We start from the raw sequence: 24,086 nt of genomic DNA on the forward strand, positions 1-24,086 counted from the left end.
TCAGTCGAAAAAAATTAATGGAAGATGATGCTGTATTAAAATAGTAGTATTTTCGTAACAGATAATAGTGTCACAATATTTTTTATCATTAAGTTTGTGGTGTGCATCCTATCTTAATCTCAGTGATCTTTCCACAGGTAGTTTTTTACGTACTTCAGTTTTGAACTTACAACTATTTTCCTGTAGTTTTACATAGCATCGGGCACACTGCAGAAGCTGCCATAATTATGCTATAAAAGTGATACTTGTAAGAGGAAGCAAAAGGCTAGGACATTTAGATCCTGATTCAGTAGCCATTCAGATTAGAGGGAGTAATAATCCTCCTTGACTTCAGCTGAGATTAGGTTACACTCTTACCTCTTAGATAATAATTCCTTCTTGTTGTTCAGAGCATCCACATATTCTGAAAGCCATCAAATGAAAATAAGGTCTCCATATATGTTGTGAGAGAAATGAAAAATTTCCCATTCTGCCCCTCCATAATACTCATATTAATGGTAGTTCTTAGAGACCTCCTTGGGAATCTCAAAGCTATTGCTTTTTGTACCCATCCACAACCTTGTTTCTTCATGAAACCACCAAACCAGCTACATGTTCTTGCCAATTATACTTGATGAAATAAACAGCTATAGAATTGGGAAGAAACTGAAACTGCCAACTCATTCTGTAAAAGCTCTCCTCTGACAGATGCTTATCTTCCTTTTTCTGCAGGAAATTCACTGGATCCTTTTCCGATTTCCCAAACTGTACATTTCTTTCTTATCTACCCAGTCTTACTTGTATTGATGGTAAGACCTCCTTGCTGAATTTCAGCAATATGGCCTTTCATATAGACCCAGATCTTTCTTGATCCCAGCCTTAACACCATACCATGAACATTGTAGCACTTCTGTATATTCAGCTGCCCATCCTATAACGATGTACGGATCTCTTACAGAGGTCTGCTAAGAAAGGCTAAGTACAAGGATAAGAAACAACTCAATTGTACAGTTATATACATCTCCTCTGAGGAGATGAGATGAATTTCAGAATTTAAACCAGAAAACCAGATGCTTAAGAATTAAACATACTGGAAAGAAATCAAATTCAGTTTTCTTAAGAAAAAATAATGTCATAACCTTTATCAGTACTGTATAGAAAACCTTCAGAATCCTAGAACACAACTGGTGTTGATAATGGCATGCTATTGACTAATCATTGTTACGTAGGTCACCCTGACTCAAGCAGCATCTTACTACAGTCTTTCACTTTTCTTGGTACTAGATGCTACCAAACGCAAATGCCACCTACTAATCTGTTTCCCAAGCAATATAATGAAATTGAGATGAGAGGCTTTAACTTGTTGCTTTAATGCTGCTTAGAACAGCTTGCAGACAATTAAAAGTCTAGTTTTTAATTGTATAGTAATAATGTTTCACCCTTAGATCTTTCCTTTCCAAGGCATGTCAGAGTCTTAGAAAACTACAGCATTTTTAAGTTAGAAGACCCTGATAATGCAGTAATTTTTCCAAGCCTCTGCAGCAGAAGTATTGCATCAGCTAGAAACTGAGCATACCATATGCATGCTAGCACATACTTTCACAGTAATATTTAGTACTTATCAGCAATTAATCATGAATGTTCTTAGGAAGCTGTTCAACAATATTCTTCTAATTTACTGATTTAATAGCTGGCCTAACTGGAATCAAAATGATGAGGAAATCTTCCTAGAGCATCAAAAAGAGCCATTTGAGAGGTGATACGAAAAACATGAATTCTCAGTCTCAGGCTATGACTCTTTTAAAAAGTTTCATTCCATATATTAACTCTACTAACACAAGTTGCAAAACTCTCTTGACTTAAGCCAAAACTTTAAAAAAGCCCACATGGGGGTGAAAAAAATAATTTAAACCAAAACAAAACCAAATTACTTATTTTGTGCAGTTCAAAGATTTTTCCTCTTCCTTGTTTTTCCAGGAAGATTATTTGAATATTCGGAATAAATAGATCAGAATTCTGTACAAAGACAATAAAATCTAAGAAACAAAGCAAATTTTTTTCTGATGCCTCACACTTTCTGCCCCTCCAGCTTTTCATTCACAGTCTGTAAAATTTGTGTATTGCTCATATTCCAACAGGCTCAGAGACAGCTTAATTTACAGTCAAAATAGAAGCCACAGGAAACAAGGAAATCAGGAAAGAAAAAAGAAAAAGGATAAGAAATGGAAGGTGTTTTCTTAAAGAAAGTCATGAGCAGACTTGGAAAGAAATCCTGCATTATTTACTAGATCTTGCTGCCACCCTAACAGCAAGTTAAGGCTCAAACTTTTATTTAGGACTGATCTATTTCTTCATCCTTCAAAGCTAAATAAAATAGAATAGCAAAAATTTGGAATTCCCTGTTTATTTATGAAGACTTGGGGGAAAAAAAATCCTTATCAGGAAGAAAAGCTGTTAGAATTTCAGTAGCAATAATGAACAACACAAGATTTGTAACTCAGTCTTATCCTTTCAGTTCAAGCTCCCTTTTCATGTCTTTTTTTCACTTTGCCTTTTAAGATACTTGACAGCCCTTATATTTTATAGATAACTGCACAGTCACATGGTTTTGCTTTTAAGACCCACAGAAAACAGCTTGTTGACATGGCCAGCGTGTCTAGCTTAGTCCACTTTATTTAGAAAAATAGACATGATGTTAATAGAAATATCAATTGTCATGAAATCAACAATGGTGGAAAACAACTGGATTACCATGGAAAACTGAAGAAGGAGTCTGCTAGGGTCTTGCTAAGCATTGCTTATGTATAACTGGGAAGTAAGCATTTATTAACATTTTTTTATAAGCTCACAGCCATTATTCTTCTTTAAAATTTGTGGATTTGTGGCTTTAATGCATTCTAATTATATAATGATAGCTTCTTAAGTAATAACCTGGAATATAGTCTTGTACTCTCAGATCCACTTCTGCAGATTTTTGCAACGCTGCACCATGCATATCTTGCACAGGCCAAGCCTTTAGTTGTTTACATGATAGATATATAGGCATCTGGTTTTACACAGCATTTCATACGGTGTAGTAACAGCACGAAGTTAACATGCAAATCACCTAAATTCAGTTACATTTGTTTTGTTCATATCTAAGGAATAGTGCATAACTCTCAGAAACAGAAACTGGACATTATTGGCAGAGGACTATATTAGTAAGATGTATCCCTTAATGCAGTGAAGTTCTTGAATGTCTCAGCCAAGGGTTCAGAACTGTTTAGTTAGAGGGATTCTGTAATACTGTTTGCACACTAATATAATCAGGAGATAGTATCTACCAGAGGAAGCTGCAGCCTAAGTACTTGTTAAAAATGGTGAGCAAGTTATATAAACCTAAAGATAATAGCAAGATAGTTAGCATTAGCAATAACAAAGCCGTGTTCTTGTTGCACAAAGTGCCAGTGTGTATGAAGAAAGTCCCTAAGCCTCCTTGATCCTGAGACTGCTGTGTATCTTGTTAGCTGTCCAGCCGGCAGAATGGCCTGAGGAGTCAGGGTGGATCTATACAGCATTCACATTTCTCTAAGAAAAGAATCACTTACCTGAAACAATGTCCAGTTTATCAAGTGCATCTTGCCACCTCCTGGCTTCTTGAGCATAGGCTGTTCTGCAGTCACAGGCTAATTGCCCTTTGGTCAAATCAGTGGATTGCCTTCTGCTAAGGAGGTAAAAGATTTCCTATCAGATACAAGAATCTTCTGCAGGTTTGCACCTCCATGCAGACTGCACACTGCTACTTGGAGTTGCTTGAGAAGGCCATGTCCTCTTACTCCCCCTAGGCTTCATGAGTTGGCTCAAGGATAGCACTGACCTCAACCCCAAGAGTCACCGCAGCTTGTCCTAGATCCCAGGGCCACTTTGTTACTTTTTCACTTCTGTGAATAGTTTTCTTTGCTCCCAGGGTCTTGTAGGATCTGCAAATAGGCTTTATGGAGGATTTTGTTTGTTTCATTTTTTGCTTCTTGGACTTTTCCCAACCTCCAAATCTCCAAGGGTTACACACTTTCTGAGGCTGTTCCTCTGGCTGCTTTGGTGGGCACTCACAGCTGCAGCTAGCTGTACCACTCTCACATAATACCAGGCAAAGCTTTTTGCCAAGCTGCCTTCAGCAGCATCCAGCAGAATGCCCCTGTTCTGCCGCAGACTGTAACTATGCTATGCTTGGTTCACAGTCTTGGTGGGTTTGAAGCCAAGAGACAACATTGCACTCAAGACCTGGGAGTAAAAATTCTAAATTAATTGCTTTGTGCAGGTTTGTTTTATTAATAGCATGAGATGCTATAAATGCCTATTTACCAGTGTAGAAAAACTGCCTGGTGTTTTACTCTGTAATTGGATTCCATGATTTATTTCATGCTGTATAAAATAATAAGCATAGGCTGGCTTCAGCTCTGACTTATGCTCTCGTAAACCTAGAGTAATTTGTTTGACTGCAATGGAATTACCATGGAATAGGAATAGAGTTATAAAATCAACCAAAGAATCTGCTGTAAGCATATTGCTCAAGAAAAGGAAGGCAGAGGGAGGGAAGTGCTACATTCAACTCTGAGGGCCTTTAACAGACTTTCATATATATAGAACTTCCTATAGAATATATAGAATATATTCTATAGAATATATATAGAATTCTTATAGAATTCAGTAGTGGAAATTACACTTGAAAAGTAAAATCTCCTTCTAATCCATAACAAATCACCTCACAGTGCTGAGACTAGTAGTATTGTATATGTTGTTGCTGATAAAAATGTTTCTGCTGTTATATTGAAATCTCAGGTCCACTAGTAGAGTTTGACTGGAAGTAAAGTATTAAGAAGTCTTGAACAGTAAACTTGTCGCTATTCTTCGCTTATCTTTTGTCTGAAATCAGAAACATCTGATTTTTCTCATATATACCTGACATATGAGGAATATCAAAATAAGCATCAGGTGTCATTAGCCAGCAAATAAGGTGGCAACAGTTTTCTCAAAAAAGATTGATGCTACATATTTCCAGTTCTTGAAAGCACTGTATTAAAAGACAGCATTCTGTTCGCATTTCTAGTTTACTGTTTACATATCCATTATTTTAACAACAATTTCTAAAATAATAACTTATGAGACAATACCCTCAATGCAGCTGGAGTTAGGGCTAAAAATAGTTGCCAGCAATTTAAGATGAACTGATTAAAAGACTGTTCTGTTTATTTCTGAAACAAGCAGGACTAATTCAAGATTTTTTTTTTTCTTCATAAAGCAAAGACTTTAAGACTATATTCATTGATTTTAATCAATAAGCAAATAAAACAAACAAAACTACTTCTGGTACTCAGAGTCTTATAATTCCTGAAGGATTTAAATAAAGGGAAAGGAAATTTCAGTACAAGATCGACAGAGCAGTCTCCAAAATTATCTTTCAAATTATTAAAACATGAATTTCAAAACACAGTATTGCTGTGTTCTATCCCTTTTATGAATAAAAGACATGGAAAAAACAGCAAACAATAATAGTGCAATATAATTACATGAAGCTTACTTTCCTTGAAAACAAAAAAATAATGCAGTGCTTCTGTGTGTCCTGCAACAGGGTTGTAGTCTGGAGTCGTGCAGTCAAAGAATTGACAGGATCCAGAATCCAGTGATTTAAAAGCATGCAGAGATTGAACATAAAAAGTAGAGTAAAGTGCTAAAACTGAACGACAGCACTGTATTAAAAGTTTTATCTTTACAGTGTTCAGATGGGGAGAGTAAAGGTAAACTCACAGTTTATGTAAGTGGCAATGCTTTTCCTAACATCTTCATGGATAACATGGTTTACACTAGCTAAGGTTTGCCCCTAACAGTGGGTTTTTAATATTTTCTCTATTTTCCTAGTAAGAAGAGAGGAAAACATGTAAGCACGACCTTTCTTCCTTTGGAGTTCTACTCCTGCTGGTTTTTCCCCATGCACAGTCATAATTTTCTGTGTGTCACATTGTCACATCATAATTTCCTCTGCGGTAGCCAGTTTGATATCACAGGTGGTTATGACTTGAGGTGAAGGGGTAAGCAGCAGAAGCAGATGAATGCCTCAGTACAAAACCATGCAAAGAGGACCTAATTGAAAAAACAGTGGTAAATAAAAACAGAACGTGTAGAAAGAACTTTTTCCACCCCCAACTTGGGCTACTGTAAATCAGTTCATCAAGTTACCCACAGAGCACCTAGGTGAAAAAGAATGCAGGTTTGTATCCAAATGAAATAAAGATGAAGAGCTTAAAAGTAAACCGGCAGTGTATAATTTAAATCATTTCATTGTTTTACCCAATTGCAGAGTAAAAGAATGCTAAAACAAATACTTTTTTTTTTTTCATGTCACCAAAAGCTGCTGTCTTGGCAGCTCTGTTTGTGCAAATCAGGGACCTTGATCATATAAATCATCCTTTCCCTCACTGACTTGCACCATTTATGTCAGTGCAACTATGTACACCAATAAACCTGTGTAGAACATGAACTGGCAAAAGAATACGGAATGAATTAGAGCAATTTGAGTGCCCCTACTGAGAAATGCCAGTACATATGACATTTTATTGTGAAAAACAAAATTCGTATTTTAGAATGAAGATTCGGTAACAAAGATTTAGTAAAGAATTGTTGGGGAGAGTGGGCAGAGACACTATGGCCATCATGATGTAAGATATGATAGGCAAAGTTAATACAGAGTGTTCATACCTTACCTTTTTTGGTGAAAAAACAAAACAAAACAAAACTGGACAGGCTTTCAAACAACCATACAGTATATGACTCTCCCAAACATAATTTTCTGTGCTTTTACTCAGTCATTATTTAAGTAGCTGTGTTATCGTCATTACCAAAATTGGAGACACCTACCTAATTTTTACTAGCTGGTGGGTTTACTCACCATATACACATTTAAATAACGGTGTGCATTTTTGCAGGCCCAGGGACATTTCTGAAATGACTTCTGAACTCTAGTTTAAGCATTAAAGTTCAGAATAACAGAGGAACCAGACTGCTATATTTTAAAACTTAACTAAAATTGGGTAAAACATGAGTGTTTCGAACTGTCTAAAACTGTAGTTTGTTTGTTTTTTTCCTTGTGAAGACACAGCTCTATATCCTAACAGAACATGGATAAGAAACATTTTTGTCCTTATCTTTATGAGATGCATATGCTTCTTTAATATCACTGGGATTGACAGAGTTAAAATTTTATATTAAGAAAAGGGCCCAGTATGAAAACAACAAAGCTAATTTAAGGTTTGGATTAAAGATCACAAGGTGAGCTGTTTGCAAAAATGTTTTCTCTTATCTGCTCTGTTATGGCACGGCTCTTTGCCTGATATATTTCCAGATAATAAGCTTACAGTCGTGACAAAAATCAAAGTATTGGTACATATTGTTTAGAAATAACTCACTGGCTGTATATAACTTACACTTTGCTTTCATACTTAAAGTTGTTGCTTTAATCCTTTTTTCTTGTTAACCTTTTAGGACAGAGTGGTTTGGTTAAGGAATTAGTAAACTGGGAAGAAAACTCAAAGGAAAACTATGCAAATACATCTTGGGAAAAGCAGATTGAAACTACTCTAAGTGCTGCATTTTGAAGACCTGCCAGTCATATACACTAAAAAAATTGATCTTTGACTTGGGCTTCCATTGGAGTAGGCATGGCTGAGCCACAGGGAAATATGATGAGACTGTTGATAGGGAGAATATGAGCAGTCAAAGTAATTTGATGATCCACATTAAAACACAGCCTTGCATAAAACTCCTGTGAGCAACTCAGGATAGAAAAAGAGACTGTACTATTTCTTAGAGATGGTTGCATTGCATCCCAGCTAAAGAAAGAACATTGTGGAAGTAATAACTCATTCTGTAATAAATCTTACCGTACATTTTGTAGGGGGAAAAGAACAGTCCCTGCAGTCTTGGGTTGTCATTCTGGCATCTTTAAACACTATTATGTGTTCTGAAAGAAAAGAAAAAAAAGCTATACAACAGCATTGCCCTTTGTGAGCTGCTGGGAAGCATTTTTAATAGAAATGTGAATGCTCTCATTAAACTGTTCAATCACTGATCTCTTAGGAATAGCAAATGTTTATTTAAAAAGGTCACACGAAAAAACCTCAACATGGCTTCTGGGAGGCTGGAAGCACGTTAAGTGTGGGAGTTCACAGAGCTGCTGAACTGGAAGGTAATGCTTGGATTGAGTACAAGAAACAGCAACATGCTGTGGTCTTGTTTTGACTGTAAATGATTTGGAGTTTGGTGAGTATTCTTGTGTGCAAGATCTGTTTCTTAGCGACAGAGCAGGGAGAAGCGAGTCAGTAACAAGTACATGGAGCGTTCTGAGTCAGAAGTACACTTTTTGCTTGGGGATGCAACAGAGTGTCATAGCCTCAGCTTGGAGCAGGTAGTCAAGCTCTTCAGAATTTTCCTCCTACATCTGGTACAGGATTCTTTGTGGCCCTGCGCTAATGAGCTGAGTTAATCCTCTTGGGCATAAGAAGGCAGCAACCGGAGATCCTAATTACAGTTCTAGCCCAGGTCTGTTCTTCACCCAGCTTCCTAGGGCAGAGAACAGCTACACAGGGTGAGCTGTAGCATGGGAAAGAGGTAGAGCAACAAACTCAATTTTACGAATTTACATCAAAGTCTGGCACTTACAGCCTGCCACCTACTTGGGAGGGATGATGAAGTTCATTTAACCCTAACTTTTTGAGCATACTACAGAGACAGAGAGACATATCTTGAAATGAGATTTGTTTCTGAGTCTTTCTGCCTTACTTTTGCTGTCTGTACAGTGGAAGCTGATTATCAATCTAACAAAAATACTGTGTGGATAAGAATTTTGTCATGTATTTGAAGTGAGAGACTATTCTGTACCTAAGATACAGCAGGTTTTGATATGTAACTTCTTTGACAAACCAGAGAAAGGAAGTAAAAGGATGTACAAGTTAGTATCTTACAACAAATGAAAATCACACAATTATTTTCAGTGGAGTTGTGCCAAATTCGATGCAGGTAAGGAATGTGGCTTGTAATTGGCTTTTAGTTTTTTTTAAACCTTGCTCCCAAACCCTCACCCAACTCTACCATTGTACTATCCTTTGCTTACTTATTTTATATGCAATTCCATACCAAGACATAGGATCAAGCTCAACACCTGAATTCTTATCTTAAGCTTAATTTTATCATGGGTTTAGTTTGTTGATTTGAATTGCATTATCTAATTTGAGGACCAGATTCAGTCCGTTGGATCCAGAATTAGTGACTCACTTGTTTTGCACACCTGTTTTGACTCACAAAGCAGGTGAGACAAATACAAACCCATTATTTGCATAACTTTTGAAATTAAAAAAAATGCAAGAGAAGGATGCATAAAACAGGATACTGGAATATTCCAGCCAAGTTTATTGTTTTCTCTGCTGACTGGTAAACATAAGCACTGAATCTGAACACCTGACTATATTGTCTCACTATATTTTGGTGTAGGACTTACTTTCATGTCAGCATTATACCTACATTTGTCACTGAATCAAGAATGCGAGAGATTTATTTCTTTTATATTTCTCCTTTTTTAGTAGTTCCTCCTTGACACAGAATCTTAGCTTGATTTTTTTTGACCGTAAACAGATTTCAGTTTCTCCTTTTTCAAAATGGAATATACATACCTGCAGTGAAACACGGTCCCCTGATGTCACAGTCATGCCCAAGGCAGAGACAGTCATGGCAGAGATGGTTTTCCTCTGCTGCATATATCTATCTCAGTTATTCTGCAAAACACTAAACTATTAAATTTTTTACCAAAACAGTAAGATCCACCAAGAATTAGCCTTCCTCCTTCAGCTCCACTCAGCAAATTATCTGAAGTCCCTATATAAACCCCTTATATATGTGTATTTTTCTATTTATGAATATATACAATGTAGGTTTATATACAGTATTTGTAATCATTTTGTATATCTGTAGTAGGTAAAGGGTATATATGCCTCATAAATAGTATTAACAAGAATTGGAAGATTTAGAAACTTCTTTGTGGAGAGCTCTTGAACACTTTTAAGTGAAAGATCATATTATAAATGTGGGAAACCTTGGTTCTCATACTGAACACATTGCAGAAAACTTGGTAACTTGACCTGTATGTGATGGAGAGAGAGAGGAGTGACGACAGAGTAGTGAATAACAAAGGAAAGATGAGATTTGCTTTGGGGCCATTAAGAAATTGAGGAGAGGAGGTGGGTTTTTTTCTTCTTATTTTGCTAAACTTTTGCTTTAATCATATTTTTCCCCCAAGGTTTGTTTTCGTCCAGATTTTCCAGTTGATTCCCACTGTAACTCACTTGGAAATATCTCGTTTTGCAAGCCCTGGAATTTATGTTATTGACTGTTTTCTGTTGCTGATTACCTGCTGAGAAAGGAAGCAGTATTGTCGATTATTGTAATAGAAGACCAATTTTTCCTTTATTCCTAAACCAATATATCAAATCTGATTTGTTATACAGAAAGAGTTCCATATAAAGATTACGGTGTGTTATTTACGACACCTCAGAACGACACCTTAGAGATGCAGAGCAAATTTTTCTTTTAGCTATACAAAATAAGCTGATAGAGGTATTAAATTTCAGGTATAGAAGTACAAGGAACATGCAGTATGGCAGAACAAGTGCTTGAACAGAGTTTGTGACTGAAAATTAGTACCTGTTTACTTTGTCTATCACCCATTTTGGTTTTAAGTAACTTAAGCAGTCGGGTTTTTTATATTTCAATTTCTCGACCTGCATAACGGCACTTTACCTGGTCCACACGGGTGTATGGACTAGGCTTTGTAAAGTGCTGAGAACCTCCCTCTGGCAAAACCCAATATATCTTCAGAGTATTATTTATCAGCTCCAGTAGCTCTGCCTCAAACACAGAACTTCCTTACAAAGGTATTAGTGCCAGGTGGTTAATCCCTTTTCTTGTAGGTGTTTTCACTTTCCTAGCTCTATTGCACTAAAAGCTGGACCTCAAGCATCTCTCTAGGTGAATTTGACAACATTGGAGAATGACTTCACTCTGTTTAAAACCTTTGTTTTATATGATTACTGTTGTGTTCGGGACTCTACAATGGGTTTTGGTTTCATTTTTTTTTTAATGTAACTCTTTGTTTTACAGATGAGGGCAGGAACGCAGTTGACCATGCAGGTGGTGCACATATTGTAGTAGACCATATAAGGTCACTGTGCAGTAAAACAGATCCAGCCAGTGAGAAGCTCTTGACTGTCTTTTGTGGCATGCTGATGAACTATAGCAATGAGAATGGTAAACAACACCAAAAATTTGCTTTATGTCTACCAGGAGAACAACCCCATCAAAGAAAGAGATAAAATAAAAGTTAAAGTCAACTGTAGGTTTACACTGTGGATACTAACACTAAGTTATTCTGAAAAGATCAAGTACCTCAATTCATGTATGCAATTTTCTGTTCAATTAAAATTATATTCCCCTAAATACTAGATATCTTCCTGATGGAATTCCATATAACGTATTGTATAAAGTTCTAAAGTCAACATCTGAAATGTATTGCTTTGTCTAAAAACAATACAGGGAGATGTATCACACGCCTTAGGAAGAAACAGATTTACAGAAGTAAACTAGAAGGCTACATTAAGTCCTTTCTTTTTCATTTAGTATTAAGCACAACCATAAGGTTAATTTGCTGCAGGCATACAGCGTTGTCTTGATGATTTGGGGGTATGTATGCCAAGCAGTTTTCCTTAGTCATTTTTCTCCATGTGAAATGTATATAAAACCACATCACTTTTTCTTAGACAAATGAGGAATAATTTATGTGTATGTTCAACAGTGTTCTGTGTCTACAAATTACAAGTTTGTGTTCTTTATCCCATGAAATGGAGATGTTTAGAGACTGGGACAAAAACACAAGATAGTATTTTAAATGAGAAGTCCTTGACCATTGAGGGTAAAAAAAGGGAGTTCTACACCAGTTGTACAAATATATTGATATTTTAGTATACAGTTGGCTTCTGTACACAAGCGTTGTAATATGCCAAGGCATATTTTACAGTGTTCACACATTTCTGAGTTTTTCAAAATTTGAATCTCTGAGAAAATTGGGATAAATGAGGAAAGCTAAATAGAGGCTGTTCTCCTGACTTGAAACGGCACAGATTGCAAATGTAGTTAGCTAATTACATTCTTTCTTCAGTCATGCCCATTTCCTGAATTGTAGTGTTATCTTAGGAAGAAATAGCTTCTTTATTAGCTGCTCACCATTTTCTTAAAGTAACCGCTTTCTGTAATTCACTTTCCAAACCTGTGTCCCCCAAACTCTTCTACTTTTCAGGATGGTCTGTAGGCTTAACTTTTTGTTGGTTTTACCTTTACTGTATACATTTTTATCTGCTTTATAATCTCTTCTAGCATATTTTCCTTGTGTGTTTTCTGTGGCAATTCTCTGGAGCTCTCAGCTTTTAGTGTTACTTACCCACTTCCAAATACCACTGTTGCATGTGTTTCATCTCTTGTTCCTACATTCCTTTTTTCTCCTCTTTCACTGGTATTATTTAAGAATACTTCTTTACAGCACTTCTTCCTTCTCCTCCAAATAGCAGCTTTCTAGTGCCTTTATTTCATATGGTTTTCAGGAACTGTTTTGCTTGATGTCTGCATGAGTGTCACATTTTATCATATTTCATAGTGTTAACTCCCTGTTTTCTTTATTCATTAAAGCATTTGGAGCAAATAGATATTCTCACCTTTACACTTTCAGAATCATCTGGATTAATTAGAACTAGTAAGCATCCAGTATATTTGGTAGCTCAAGACACAAGAGTCCAAAAATGCTGTGTAGAGGTAGTGAATCAGTTTTGCTTCGGTGACCAAACTCCCCACAGATCTTCCCTATGAAAACAATTATGAGATAAATCTCCCAAACAAGCAGTTTCTGAACAGTATAAGTGTTATGAACATTGAATATATGACTTATTCCATCTAGCAAGACAGCTTATTCTGATGCAATCAATAAAGCAGTTGTGTAGTTCAGTGACAACTAGGAGGATTCACTAGCTGCTCTCTGCTCTGCTAAACAACATCTTTCATCTCACACAAACTAATGAACTGATGCAATATTCACAGGAGCCACTGAATAAGTGTCAGAAGTGAGAAATGCTGAAGTATTTCCAACTCCTGGGCCTGGGAAGACACAGGACACTACCCTGTCCTACCACCATGTCAGGGAGGAATACTGGGGGCTTACCAAACCTTTCCCTACCCCACATATTTGGTGTTCTCCATCCATCAAAAAGGGCCTTTTGGTGGGGACTCAGCTCCTCTTTGGCCAAGCACCCATGGGTATGCTGTGTAAGACTTGTGTCCTCTAGTTTCATTGTAAACTGGGTCACTGACTGGACAACCACTGAATTAAACCCTAAATAATCTGCCAAATCAAAAAAAAAATAAATAAATAAATAGTGAGTCAGAGGCTTAAATTTTTGGAAGAGATCTCAGTGGCCGTACCTGCAGCATGTGAATGGCAACACGGGCAGGTGACCTATCTTGCCAGCTTTGTCATAAGAGCTGCAAGTACAATTGGACCATAGTTGTGATCTGCTCTAAAAATATCACCTGTGGACCATTGTAAACTTCCAAGACAACAGTCAGTGTCACATGTGAGCCCAGGACAACCACTTGCTTCCATGCATTGCAGCATCAGATGGATAATATTCTGAGTAAATGCAATTCATTACTGACTTAAACTCAGATTGCCCCGACAGTTACCTGTGCTCCAGGTTAGCAGATTCACTTAAAAGACTTCATCCCATGTTACTTACAAAGAAGGTAAACACTGCCTTGGTTTTGCTGAAGGATGAGGAGTATGGGATGGCAGCCCAGTGTCCCAGATTGCTTTGTCTGTAGTTATGGAAACAAATTAGACAGAAGAAAAAATATTAGAAATGTAAGGTGGAAGTTTTAGCCTTTGAAATAGCACTTCTACCTTCTTTTCTTGTTTCTGTAATCTTTCCCCGCTTAGCATGCTATGTTACAAAATTACAAGCGGGGACTTTGAAGGTTTCTTTACCACTTTTAATGACTCGTGCTCTTATTAGTTGCACTAGCTATCCAGATAAGGACAATTAAAGCACATTGGGTTCTTAGTTGCATCTAGTTACCTTTGAACACCGCAAGTCCTTAGCATTTTACAATCAAGGAGTATCTAAGTTGTTTTATTTCATTCTAAACAGTTCATCATTCCCAGTCAGCTAATTGCCCACTTTTTCCAATAGCTAATACTTTATAATAGCTATCAACTACCTAATTTTTTTAACATTGAGACACTCTGTTTTGAGTACTTTTAAGTTTTTCAATTTTCATAGGGATTTGTCGCACAAGTTTTTACAAAACCAGCAACTAAAGAGCAGCTTTTCCTAAACTGAGCAAGTTAATGGAGCATTCTTGTATCTTGTCCCTATTCTGGACACTCAGCTTGAATTGTAACTACATTTATGATGCTGTTATCTGAGCTTTAAAACTAAGATTCTCTTGACAAGGTTCTTATGCCATCTGCTGTGTTCAGGAATTATTTTTGCCTGCTGTCTCTCTGTTCTCCCTTTGCCTCCTTGGTATTTTATTTCATTAGCGGCTACACAATGTGAACAGAACAAACTTGGCTTTGGCATCTCTCGCAGTTCTTTTAAGCCTAAAAAAAAAGGAAGTGTCAATTTTTAATTGCATTGCTAAAAATCAGAGGGTTTTATTGGATGGGATGCGTCCCTTTGTCTTCAGCCGGGATTATCTTTACCCTCTCTGTGATAATCATATTTTACTATCCAAATTCAATCTGGCACAAGTAGCTCATTCCTGCTGTCCATTAGTTCTTAAAATTCAAAGTTGCAGGTATGGGTAGGAATGAAACACACATGTCACACGCGTTTATGCATGGTTTTGCTCATAGCTTAATCCCAACAGAAGCAAACTAAAGCAAAACCAAAAGAAGGTTTTGACAAAACCCTAGAATAATTCCTTCTTTGACAAGCTATGCAAACTTTATTTGGCTTAAAGCTGCTGTTTCGACACCTTTAAGGGGGTTTAGTACATTGTCGTGCTTCTCCCATTCTGAAGACTGTTATGTATAGTCTGTGTGTAGCTATGAATCTGCTTAAGAGCAAGAGGCAAAGCAGACTTGGATAAAAGAATGAAAAGCTAATCTAATAAATAATCTAATAAAACTAACAATCATATGCAAATACTCATGTGAAAGAGCAACATGAATAGTTATTTTAGTGGGAGGTGTCCCTGCCCATGGCAGGGGGGTTGGAACTAGATGATCTTAAGGTCCTTCCAACCCTAACTGTTCTATGATTCTGCAGATCTCATAATCCTGTGAGCCAAGACTATTTACAGGTTAATGGTTTCAGTCTATAAGGTAACTAATTGTCTCTTGAGATTTATAAAAGAAACCACAAAAGCATTTTTAAAGAAATGCAGAAATAATGGAAGAACTAAGCCAGTTGGTTTATTAGGTAGTCAAATTGGAGATCAGAAGTTTACTGGATACAGCATGCATGTGTGAAAGTATGCATATGTTTATACATGGGTGCATATATGTAGATAAAAATAATTATGTTTATAATTGCTTCCTCATCTCATTTCATATTAAACTTCAGTCTGTCAAGGTCGTCTTTTGTTCGGTGCCTTTGTGAGATGTAACATTCTGATGTCAAATCGTACAACTGCCAAGCCCTTCTTATTCTCACAAAGCTGTTAGTGACTGGAATGAATGTTGGGGACTGATTTGCACTGTTTAGTATTTGCAGAAGCTATGTAAATGCAAAAGAAATGAAAGGGAGATTTATGGCACCATTATTATGGTCTAACAGCAATATTTCAGTAAAGCTTCTTTCTAAGACTTCTCTTTGCTGATTTTCATGCTTGCCATGGTTTTTGTTTCATTTACACCAAAGCTAAAGATGTCTAGCATGCTTTCAAGACCTAAGTATACTTAAATGCAAAGGAACCTAAAGCATGTAAGACCAAATAAAAAGTATGTTTTTTATGATAGTAAGATAATCAAAACAATTACTTATGCTATATGATGATTTAACATAGATGTGGGGATCACAAGCAGGTTTCTCTAGGGTATGAAATTATGCCACCAATTTGTACAAAATAAATTTTCCTTTAGCATTATAATCACAGTTACTGATGAAACACAAAATGACTTTTGTTTTCTGAAATTCTGTCCAAAATCATGAACTAGCCTAAATCGGCATTTTAAACTCAAATGCCCCCAATAAAGTTCTCAATTTGGGATATTCTCCCCAGATCTTACTCTTTGGAGCTTCCATGTGTGTCACCGAAGGACATGGAGCCATTGAAATTCAAGTTTTCGGTAGGTAATTCTTTGTGCTGGCGCATGTATTGATTGCCTTTTATCTACCTGTTTATGCATCTGTACAGCATCACTGTCAGTGCTTTTCACCCAGAGAGAACACAGAGGCATCTTACTAGTGCAACGTGTGATAGCGATGTAAAATTTGTGAGAGTTTCTTTTGTGGCTTTCAGTCATAAATTCAGAAGAGGCATTTGGTTTTCATGCTTCCTGCTCACTATGCATAAAGTTCTGCTTAGGAAGCTCATAGAAATGCTTGTTTCATCCCGAGACATGATGTTGCCTGGCTTCATGGCTCACTTTAGTCCTGTGCCAGGCAACTGCTTGTAGGATGGATGCATGTGGCCCCTGAATTTGTCTCATGCTCTAGTAGGGCCTTAACACTTCCTGCAGAGAAAGACTGAGGCACGCAGTTATTCCAAGTTACCCAGTCTGCGGTCTTTCACAGGACAGCCAGAGAACCGCTGGCAGTCCCTTCAGCTAAGACTGAACCACTTAGATGGTTTTAATTTCTCTGAACTAAAAAGTTCTGTAGGTCTCCATACCAGTGAGAAGCCTAACATTTTCCTCTTATTTGACTTTGCTTTTGTATTTACTAGAGAAAGAGCCTCTTACTGGTGGTAATGACAGATGAAAATGACAACCACAGAATTCGTATGGCCAAGCCAGTGTTTAGGAATAAACATCGCAAGTAGCCCCTGGCAGCCTTTTATTTTTGAAGGTTTTGCCTCTTGTGCAGCTTTGTGACTAGGAGACTGGTCCTGACCTAGGCAAAAGAGAAAATCTATCCTTTCACTTACTGCTGTTAAAGCATCGATATTTACCTTATTGGCAGTTCCTATAATCCCGTTCTTACCACTGTAGACCATTCCTGTGCTTAGGTGCCATCTTTTTACAGTCCAGGCAAATGAGAGGTACAGAGTCAGGTATAATACCTGACTTTTGACCCAGTACAATTGATCTTTCTTGCTCTGTTTTCTTTTTCCTTTTCTCCTACTTGGGAATTCTAGAGGCCCTTTAATCAGTGCGCTCATGCGCTCTTGAACAACAATATATCCTTCTACTTGCCTCTGAAAATTCCTATTATATTTCAAAGATGGATATGGTTTCCCTTTTTCTACTTGTCTTCTCCTCTGCTCTTTTCATATATTTTGTACTCAGAAAGAGACAGCAGAAAAAAAATGAAACCTGCTCAAAATAGAGTTTATGCTTCTGATGTCAGAACGTTTTGCCAAATGAAGCCCATAGAGATTGTTTCTTTGTCCATTACAGTTGGACAAAGTGATTTTAGAGTGACTAAAGGCATAATCTAGTAACAAAGCAGTTTCTTTCCACATCATTTTCTATGGCATTTGTGGTTTGTGTCTTTGTTCTCCTACTCTCCATGACTACCATTTTTCCTTCAAAATTTTTAAGTGCCTGCAGGGGACAATCACAAACCGAGGGCAAAACCAGATTATTTACCAGTAACTCGAGTTCTCCTACATGATCATTTTCTCCACAGAACCATTCCATCTACCCCCTCCCTGATTTTCCTATTCAGAGAGAGCTTTTTACAGTCAGTTGGGAACAAAGTAGGAGGGTGTGGTAGTGACTCACACATCTGCTGGAGGTAAAATGGCATTCAATGCATGCGCTAGTGCAATTTGTACTTACCTGAAATTTGACAACTTCAACAGCTCTTTGATGTCTGACATGGCGTTCTCATAAATTTCTCTAAAGACCACGAATCTGTGGAAGAGGTAACCCCTCCCCCCCCCCCAAAAAAAAAAAAAGAAATTCAGTTACTGGTAAGTAATACAGTTTTATTAACAATGTGAAGCTATAAGGATTCCTGCTTATCCCCGGTAACCTGTAGTAACCATGCCAGTTACTTATTTAGTGTACCAAACTGATCATCATTACTAAAGTATTTAACACTGAATATAAATGAACTAAACATTCCAGAATCTCTTCATAATTTTTATTATATGAAAATTTCAAAGCATTCTTGACAGAATCTTGAAGGCAAAGATTTTTCCGAGAGCATGAGATGATACTAAATTTGCTAGACTTAAGATGTAAAATGCTTTTATCTCCCTGTAAAATTTGCAACTTTTATGGCTCTGATTCCAGAAATACAAAATCTCCACCTGATTTCAGTTGCTCAGAATGAATTCCTTTAAAAGTAATACTAAATTCCCCTGTAGGCCTTCACCCAAAGCTAAATGAAGTAATTCCGTTCTCTTGAATTCACTGGGCTTTGGATCCTTCATTGAAGTCTGTAACATTTAAACATAGTTAAAGTGCTTAGAAACAAAGGAAAAAAGATGCTTAGGGAAATTACTAAACAACATCTGGTGTGTTCATGTCTGCTTCATTCTATTCAACTGTGAAACAATGTTTTTCTTCTTTGCTGTGTTATAGGTAAAATGTGTAAGAGAAAATATCATTATAAATAATCTTTTAAAACAATCATGTCTCTGCCTAACCATCAAAGCATCTTTCTATTTGCAGACATCTAGGAGCAATAACTTTCTTACTTGTAAATACTATAAGCTTTCATCCTATGCAAGAAATTATCAGAATGGCTTCTAAAGACTCTTCTTAAACCTTCCATTTTTTGTCCTTATTAAACTTTCTTTTTTCTCAAGCTCCTCATAATCTACATTGTGACTTCCTGTGTTTATAAAACTTTTCATGTTTATTTCAGTGCGAGTTTATATTCATTCTAATTTTAATTTTCCAGTTTTGATCTTTAAGGGAAAACAGTATATAGGAGCAAGCTCTCAAATAATTATTTCATTGACATAGTTTTGTTTGATTTCAGTCAGCTAGTCTCAGTGAGCTCAGAATGAAACCCAACCTGATAACCAAAAAATTATCAGTAGCTGCATAATTCACTATACCCTATGACCAGATTAGGAGGGAATATTTCTGGGAACACATCCATTGCGAGAGGCAGGGGAAATTATGAGTCTATAGCTCAAGTCTGGACCAAATTCTGCTGTAGAATAGTAGAGGAGACAGACATTGTAATGCTGCTTAGCCTAGAAGTTGCATTGTGTGAAAAATGCTTTTTTGGTTTAAAGAATGGTACTACGAACAGAAATGCTAACTCACTGTTGTATTTTCTTTTTATGTAGATACCCTGCAGTCACAGCTTATCAATATGGGTGTTATACCTACATTAGTGAAATTGTTGGGTATTCATTGCCAAAATGCAGCTCTGACAGAGATGTGCCTTGTTGCATTTGGCAATTTAGCAGAACTTGGTAAGTCTATAATATTAATCTCAAATTTATATCCAGTTTTCATAAAGTTAAATATTAAGACTAATAAAAGCCTTGCACTGATGCTTTTTGTGAATTCAAAATGTAAAGCAAACAGTTTCTGCTTATTGTCTCTAAAATCTATAGTTGTCTCCCCTCCCCCCCCCCCAACTGAAATTTATTTGGGTACTTAGAGCAACCTTATGGTTTACGTTAACATTTTTCAATGCAACTAAGCACACTTTAAATCATCTAAACAGTATTTCCTGAGCACAGCTACTTACTGTGAATTATTTATTAATAATATAAATAATGTATCCCAGTGTAGCTCCACGAAGTTATATCAAGATTAAATTTGGCTCATGGAAACCACTGAATGAAACTGAGACAGGCACAGTTCATAAATCTGCCTGTACAATATTGGTTCAGATGTAGAGTTTTAGCATGTTCCAGTCTAAATATTTGCATGTATAAGCCATGAATACTACTACTAAGCTGTAGATGTTATTTTTAGCAAGTTCAGTTACAGCTTCATGTAAATTGAAGTTTGTGGTCTTGCTTTGATCCAATGTCTTCTCAAGTGTAGTTTTCATTGGAATTCCACCAAGTGTAAACCAACAGGTTGTTAGGGCCTGTGTTTTATCATCACTTGTGTTGTACATTGCTGTTCTTTTGCTAAACAATTCTATGAAATTTTATTATACAAGGGTTTTTTTTTTTTGCACTGGAGTACAGTAATAGAGCAGTTATGATAACATCCTGTATTTCTAAGATAATTCAGCAGTTCAAAACATGAAAAATATATCTGTGAGTTTGTACTATTTGGTAGCCAAGTTACTCACAATTGAAGTTACTCAATTGTCCTAAATTCATAGATTTCAAGGCCAAAGAGAATATAACATTCTCCAGTGCAGTCTAATTACATGTATAGTACCTTTGCTTATAGCAGGCAAGTCTTCTTAACAAATCTGCAATAGAAAGAGCCATCAAAAAAGCACCAAAGAAATTAATAGTTGAAAGATCTTCAAGATGGGCACTATGTATTGTGTTTGCACAGCAGAAAATATAATGAGTTGTATACTGGAAATTCTAGTGCTTAAATGCAGCTAAAGCCATAAGGATATTAAATATAATAAATGCAGTCTTTACGGAGAACTGTATTTCCTTTCCCTGTTTAGAAAGATCCAGTTGGATAATAAGAACCATGGGAAAGAAGCTTAGTGGCAGCTGCTTGCCTTCCTGTTCCCATACACAGATAAAGATGCTTGTTCTTTAAGATTGGCACAAAATTAATTTAGCTTGTAATACTTTAATCTCCCTTAAGGAATAGCTTAGTCAATCACATCATAACTGTAATATTTTATTTTTGCCTTGTAACTTCAGGGAATTTTATTCTGAGGTTGTCAGTTTTCATCACTTAAGAGACAACTGCATTGCACAGATCCCTTGAGAAGCATTATATGAAACTTATTCTGTGTCAAAGCAGGGCAAGAGCCCAATAAATAGAGTGATGGTTCTGCTTTTAAATATACTGGAAAGGTCAAAAATCCACTTATAATATGCTATGCAGTCTTCATATTGAGAGAAAACAATAATGGGATGTGCACAAAAGGGTCTAGGTCTGCACTTTATGGTTTTCCCCAGTCCTTTGGGTCACTTCTACATTAAAATAATCCCAAGGCACTCATTAGAGCAGTAGCAAAGGTGCTGGAAGGTTTTCTAACTACAGATGGCTCTCAGGAGGTGGCAACTGAAGAATACAGAACACCAGCCCTACCACCTGCATCCCCTGTAATACTGCCAATGAGGAGGAATAAGATACAGGCAATGGAACAAGGGATGCTTTTGTTGAATCCATGTATGAAGAACTGTTATCTACTGGCTGACCTCCTAGTATTAAGCTAGCCCATCTGTAAAGCTGCTTTATGCTATCTGTTTAGCATGAAATGACCCTGCAACAGCCATGCACAGATTTCAAAGGAAGTGTCACTATCGTGAAACCATGTAAATGTTAAAGCATTCAGTATAACTCTTCCTCTGTCCCAGAAAAATGCAGTACAGAATCTGCTAGTTTTCCTGTTAAACTGAGGGCAATTAAGGACTATATATGTATTTTTGTAATGTTCCTGTTTCTATAGCTACCTTTACGTGCTGTTGGGCAGAAACAGCCCCAACAGCATTGACCATGTATTTATGTACTTTTAAAAGCCTTGATTATCATCAGTTCAGGTCAGTGCATTTAACTGAAGTGCTAGACATTTTTCTTTTCATTTAATGACAAGCCCAAGTCTATTGTTCTTGTCTGTGAAGAGCACTATTAGTCATCTTACTGAATAAACCTGATAACAAAGAGAATAAAATGAGTCCTTCCTTTTGATGTGGTTTGTTTACTTGATACTGATTTTTTTCCTTTTGCTTCACAGAGTCAAGTAAAGAGCAGTTTGCCTACACAAACATTGCTGAAGAGCTTGTTAAGCTGTTCAAGAAGCAAATAGAGCATGATAAAAGAGAGATGATTTTTGAAGTTTTGGCTCCCCTGGCAGAAAATGGTGAGAATTGGATTTTTCTTTTTCCTTGTGCTATTTTTTATTCATTCCCTTATATATAATTTGGTATAGTGGTGTCTTTTTCAGGGACTAAATGCAGAGTAACTGGCTGCCTTGTCCAGAAGCCACCACAGCTGATCCTTTTGATGATATTTTTATATAAAGTGAATAGGTCTTAATTGTCTGAGCATGTGACAGGAGCCAGCAAATTGTTCTTGGCTCCTGTCAATAACAATCAGCCACCTCTGATTCACTCTGTAGATTATATTTTATTTCCCTGAACCTGCAGTGGGAATATCAAAAGCCACTTTTTAGAGGGCTTTACAACACTTGTTTGCAAAACACTGGCTCAAGTGTCCATAGTCTGTTATAGCACCAGGACATCAGTCATTGCATCATTTCCTGGGATCATTGAGCCACTGGCAGTTCCATTACCCATGGACATTATTTTTTGCAGGGGGCACATTAATTGCAGAGCTAAGAGCTCAGCACTCTTCCCTCATTGTTCATTGAGAGATCATACAAATTTAATATGGGTGTTTGGTGGCATAAATTACGGTAACCCCAGGAGACTTGAGTTTCATTCACTGCTCAGGCTGGAGCGGAAAGTGGTATGTGCCCAGTCACCCCTCCAGGATGTACTTCCACAAGGAGTTGTATTTGATGGCTCTATAATCTTGTTTTAATCATCTCAGCATTAAAGTGTGTTTGAATGTAATAAATTATTAGGATTGTAAACTCTAAAGGTTTCGATTTCATCCTACTCTGTTGTACACATACACTCTGCCTGGGTCTGGTTTACGTAGTATAAATCAAGACAAATTTTTACTTCAGTCTAAAATTTATTTTAAGTGGTATATGAAAACAGGTTTCATTTTTTTAGTTCTAACAATGCACATTTTGCCAAAACATACTCATTTTTTATATCATAACTAGCAAGTTGCTCAGAAATAGTTCCATCCTTGGAGACTGACACTGAATTGGGTTGAACCTTTTGCAAGTTTGACATATTTCAGTTCAAATGCTTAATTTTTCTTAGACTGTGTTTTATGATTGCTACACAATTTGATAAGTTTACTGATGCTGAACATAACTCAGGAGCTTGAATGTCAGAGGTAGTCAGCCAAACTTTTCCATCCTAGATTCAAGGCATGCTTAAAACAAGCTCACTGTGTGGGTACTGTCTAGGTGCTTTTGATTATAGATAATAGACAATAGGTCAAGAAGTAAAACCATCTAAATGAAGTACTTACAGAATCTGGATTTTGGTGGTTGGAGTTTTTTGAGGGTTGGGTTTTGTTGCTGTTGAAGCACACTGCTGTAGCAATTTATATTTCATATCACAGAACATCTGCAACCTGGTGTTCTGTAACTAAGGGAACTCTGTTTTTTAAAGCACCTCCGTGCAAGCGTGCCTATATAAAAAATCTCAGCTGGATATTTTGCATTCCCTAACAAAGTTCATGGGAAGGTCAGGCACTCTTAGAGGAACAATGAATTTCACTCAGGCAAAAAGCCTTGTGATAACAGGAAATTGGGAGTCAGACACATCCTTCACCAGAGATTAAACACTTCCGCACATCCAGCAAGCTTTGGCCTTGGAAAATATTTGATGTTAGTTAAACTCCTCATTGTTGAAACACCATTCCAAGCAGAAAGCTGAGAGAATCCCATTTGTTTGCATATTTCTGCAGAGATTTGTGACTCTGCTGTCTAAAAATCAGCATGGAAAACCCACCAGAATCACTTCCACATAATTAAAAGACATCACACAGTGTCAACCAACCTGCCATTCCCACTTAACAGAAAGGGAAGTTAGGCATGTAAAGGAGATTGCTAGCTTCAAGTTCACAGGAAAATGTCTGTTAAAGATTGTGTTGTAGAAATAACAAA

General features: G+C 36.8%; 1 protein-coding gene across 5 annotated transcripts in view; it reads left to right on the forward strand.

Annotated features, from left to right (window-relative positions):
- Positions 1-24,086, forward strand: part of RAP1GDS1 (Rap1 GTPase-GDP dissociation stimulator 1) — a 101,913-nt gene that overhangs the window by 63,959 nt on the left and 13,868 nt on the right. For 4 of the 5 annotated variants that reach the window (XM_061477639.1, XM_061477657.1, XM_061477648.1 and 1 more), the window contains 3 exons: positions 11,161-11,307; positions 19,522-19,650; positions 22,071-22,196. In XM_061477639.1, the coding sequence (XP_061333623.1) occupies positions 11,161-11,307; positions 19,522-19,650; positions 22,071-22,196 (402 nt within the window). The remainder of the gene's footprint in view (positions 1-11,160; positions 11,308-19,521; positions 19,651-22,070; positions 22,197-24,086) is intronic. The other variant, XM_061477665.1, reaches the window with a different exon arrangement.

Source organism: Pezoporus flaviventris, unplaced genomic scaffold (assembly GCF_033815535.1).
Source record: "Pezoporus flaviventris isolate CSIRO_AGI_PZ_B2104156 unplaced genomic scaffold, CSIRO_AGI_Pfla_v1 ptg000002l, whole genome shotgun sequence".
Taxonomy (NCBI): Eukaryota; Metazoa; Chordata; class Aves; order Psittaciformes; family Psittacidae; genus Pezoporus; species Pezoporus flaviventris.